This window comes from Vipera ursinii (assembly GCF_947247035.1).
Source record: "Vipera ursinii genome assembly, chromosome: 3".
Classification (NCBI taxonomy): Eukaryota; Metazoa; Chordata; class Lepidosauria; order Squamata; family Viperidae; genus Vipera; species Vipera ursinii.
In genome coordinates this window covers 156124661-156129050 of record NC_139516.1, presented here as the reverse complement: position 1 = coordinate 156129050, position 4390 = coordinate 156124661, and the positions used below count along the sequence as shown (strand labels likewise).

The window sequence follows — 4390 nt, the reverse complement described above, 5'->3', positions numbered from 1 at the left end:
GATCAGGGTCTTCTGGCTTTGGAATAAGTCCATTACAAACACTTCTGTGGTCCCAATTAACGTATCCCTTCCTTCAAGACAAGAAAAGGAAGAAAGGGAAAAAATAAAATGAAATCCCAACAATAAAATCCAAAATTGACTTTACAATCACAGGTACGAATTGCTCAGGTTGGTAACTTCTTTTTTCTTAAGGATGACTGTTATCTAAAACTAATCAGATCTGCAGATTTCTCAAGGAACTGTCAAGAGTTAACACAAAAAGTGGCATCAAGAAGTCTTCCCCTCCTTCGGTGATGGCAGTCTGATGGGGTGTTTGGAATTATTGGCAAGTCTAGCCCAGTTCTAGGAGGATGCAGAGGTTTCTTGGGATTTGTTGTTGTCACTTGAGGACTGAATTCCTGTTCCAGTTTGCAGGTTAGGATTCACCTTGTTGTTTTTTTCTTTATAATGGAAAGACTAAGAACCCTGAAAAGGTTGAATATTTCCATCCTCCCATGAGATTTCCTCTCTCCAGCTTGAGATGCACTTTGTCTTCTCTTTCCATAAGGAGCAGAACTCCATTGCTGGCTGCTTCCCTGGTAACGTCTTGATCTCCAGCAAAAGCAGAAATCACAGGATAGCCATTTTGCATTAAACTGACCTGCGGTACAAAATAAAAATGAACTAAGTGGTCTCATGAGATTTATCTAAAAGTTTAGTTATACTCCAGTATAGCATACAAACACACATTCACATAGTACATTATAACCAAAGGGAAGTCAGTGTCTCTACATGCAGGAAACCCAACATAATGAGCAGGTGACAAGTAGGATAGAACATATCTCTCTCATACAGGATGATACTGAAAAGGTTTCAGATGATCTACAAATTCCTTCCCAGATCAGGCTGTCCACGCTCAGTTAGTTCAGTCAAAGGAGACTGACCAGGGATGGAAATCATACCCCTTACTAAGGCAAATAACCCCATTTTATAACACTGCTAAACAGTAGACTAATAAATGATTTAGTGCATGGGTCCATTCCTCATTGCCTTATTTGATAAGTCTTTTGTATGAATGATTTTGTGAAATGAAACAACTGCTCTAAGAAGGAACTCCTAATGTTGGCACATACCTGGATAGTTTGTCGGTTATATACTTTCACAACATGGAAACTGAAGCTATAGATTCCTTTTCTTGGTGCTACAAATATACTGGAAGCGAGGTCAAAATGGTTCCCAATATTAACTAATACCTGGAGGAGAAAAGGAAAGAAATCAGGTTGTTCCTTCATTAAATAGAGAGTGGGGTGGAGGAAAGACATTTCTCAGACAACCCTCCCCTGCTCTCCCAGCAGTGCAAAACCACTGGCATTTGCTGTACAATTAAAATGGACTGCAGGGGGAAGGAGCCAGTTCCTAAGGTGTTGTAAAAGGATGGTTCAGACAGCTGATTGATTTACCCAGTGGTGCACCCAAAGCTTCTTTGAGAGCATGAAAGGCATATGATGGCAGCCTATGTCTGCACAGTGAAGGAAAAAACAGATCAAATCATTGCTGAGATATACACAAAGAAGGAAAATACTCCATTGAACAAGCCACTAGATTTTACATTTTCACACAACAGCATTGCAACTAATTGTGTCTCTTGGGGCTTGCAGCATTAATGTGAAATGAAACAGGCTTAGTAATGTTGCATGGGATGAAATGTGGAGAAGGGAGTTCAGGTATTAAGGTAAGTAGCGTTCTTAATCTGCATTCTTTATTCTTTTTTTCTGCTCCCACACCCATCCTAAAACAAAACTTATTCAATGAAGCTTGAACATATAAGGAGGATGTATCTATTTTAACCCACAGAAACTTTGAACATGGACTTAGTGGTAAAGAAAATGGCAATTGCCAATTATAAGAATGTAAAATGATACCTGATGCCAGGTCATAAATGATTCAAAGTATCATCACTATCAGAAAAGCAGAAAGAGTGAACAGGTTTTTTTTTAAGGTAAGGAATGTCTTCATCTCAATATAATGCATAGCGCAGTCTGTTTCTTAAATCCAAACAATGCAGATTACATAAAAATATGAGAAAGAAAGTACAGACTCTTGAGAATCTAATCAACATTCCAGAATAATGTTTAAAGTTCTTCATACAATTAGTTATTTATCTGCAGAATCAGATCTTTAATCTTCTCTATAATCCATATTCATACATAACTATTTGCTAACACTTTTTCTGGGGTCTTATTTTTTGAATAGGTAGGCTTCCAAATGGGAGGATCCTAATACAGTCACTGTTCATTTGTTTTGTCTGCTTGTGAATTTCCAAGCTTATCTTCACCTGTTTTAAAACAGGTTTCATGTTACAAAACAAACAGAAATCAAAACTTCTTTACTTCTCAAAAATCTGCAGTTCTGTGCCCTTTTTAAATAGAATTAACTCCTAAGGAATTAAGTGAAGTGTCCTTCTGGGCACACATGTAAAAAAATTCTGTTGTGTGACTGGATAAACTGGACTTTATTTTCTTAGATATAGGATTCCAGCTTCCAGCTTCTTCTAAACATAAACTACCAATTTTTACAATTTATGTGTACATACAAGAACAATTATGAAACTATAAATTTAATATTTTAAGATAATGTTTCATGAGTTGAAGGTATGAATATGACAAAATGGTAGGCATAAAGCATTTCTAGAATAACTGACATATTTATTTGCCTTTGTGTATCACAGAAGACTCAGAATAATTCTGCTAATATTAAAACTCTGCCAATTTATGCTGCCATAATTTTTTATTTTCTGTTTTTATATTACAACAAAATATATTTAACATAAAATTCCTAAAGGTTTGAAGAAGCTATTTTTCGTTGAGGAGTTAGATAAAATGCAACAATAGTACACACAATGCATATACAATTATTTTAATCTACTTTAATCTACTTAAGCAATTAGCCTGAGGTGTACATATGTATCTATACAAGGATTTAATAAATAGTTAATTTAAAAATCCCAGTTCGTCCTTTTTTATTTCTGGACTGACAAGAACCCAATAGGTTCTTTAAAGATTTCCTTATTAAATTTTTCAGCTTGTCCCCACTTGGCGTGTGGGCAGATTTCTACAGATTGTCCTCCCTCTCCACTTTATAGAAGGATGTCCCAGAGTCACCAGTTTGGAGAAATGAGATGTAGCTATGTCTTAGAAAAGGACACATGCACTGAAGTCAAGCTTGTTCCAATAAAATGAGAAAGGTGTCCTTGGCGGTATTTATTGGTGGACACACTAAAAGGAAATTAATAAAATCATGATTCTCATCCAAGAAGTTAATGAGAAACAAGTGTTGCCAAGATGCTGGCTGTGAATTACTGTAGTGGATTGTTCTTAAGATTCCTGAAGCAAGCTTGAACTTGACAAAGAACTCTGGTGAAATAAGATACATTAGCAGAGGGGACACACATGGAGGAGAGTTTAATTGGAATGTGGGCAGAGAATACAAAGTAAGACCATAGGAACCGTAACTGGTGCAGATAATATGGGACGCTTGAATTGAGAGGAAATATGTGTTTCGGGAGATCAGAACTGGGGAATTAATAGAATAGCGGTCACAGATGCCAAGGGGAAGGTCTCAGCCAGGAGGAGAATGAAGATGGACCTAAGGACCAGAAATGTGTGACCAATTCTTCTTAACACAAGGGGGAGCAGGAGCAAAACGGTTGGCGGTTGGATGGGATGAAGGCTTACTGAGTGAAAGGGGAGGGAGGTAAGGAGGGCAGCTGGGCGGGGCTTTGACTTTGTTACTGATTCTGGGCGGGGCTTAGCCAAGAGCCAGGTTGGGAGGGGAGGGAAAGAAGACTGGCGCGCCACCTGACCTGGTCGAAGTAGATGGTCATGGTGCGGTTGCTCATCTCAGACGGCTCGTGGTTGGTGCTGCGCGTGGCCGAGAAGGCCACCTTGGCGCTGCCAGAGCGCACGGAGATGCCCAGCGATGAAGTAATGGCGCCGTCGGCGGACGGGCTAGAGTCGCATACCACCAAACACTTGCCCTCCAGCACGATGGGCTCGGTGTCATTCAGTGCGCCCACCGCCGGGCAACTGGTGGGCAGCAGGAAGAGCAAAAAGCCCAGCGCCGCCGCCACGCAGGAGTAACTGACAGCCGGCTCCGCCAGCGCCCCCCGCCGCCGCCACCACAACCGCCGCCCGGGCATCGTGTTGCAGGGCCCGTCACCAACCGCGGAGTCCAAAGGGGGCGGCGGGGCGGCAGCGAACGAGAGCTGCCTTTACTTTCCGGGCGGGCGCGTAAGCCGTGGCTCTGCTTGGCTCGGCCCCGCCTGAGGACCCGCACGAGCCCCTCGAAGCGCTCGCTCGCTCGCTTCGCGCGCGCGCTTCTTCCCTCAGCGACTGACGGGGCAAACGGGAGG

General features: G+C 41.6%; 1 protein-coding gene across 1 annotated transcript; it reads right to left on the bottom strand.

The window, feature by feature from the left end:
- Positions 1-442: 442 nt before the first annotated feature.
- CBLN2 (cerebellin 2 precursor) lies at positions 443-4177 on the bottom strand (the record flags this gene model as incomplete). Its single annotated transcript, XM_083358608.1, has 3 exons — positions 443-640; positions 1113-1232; positions 3842-4177. 3 exons carry the CDS (start codon positions 4175-4177, stop codon positions 443-445), a joined length of 654 nt encoding a protein of 217 aa, XP_083214734.1.
- Between the last annotated feature and the right edge of the window lie 213 nt (positions 4178-4390).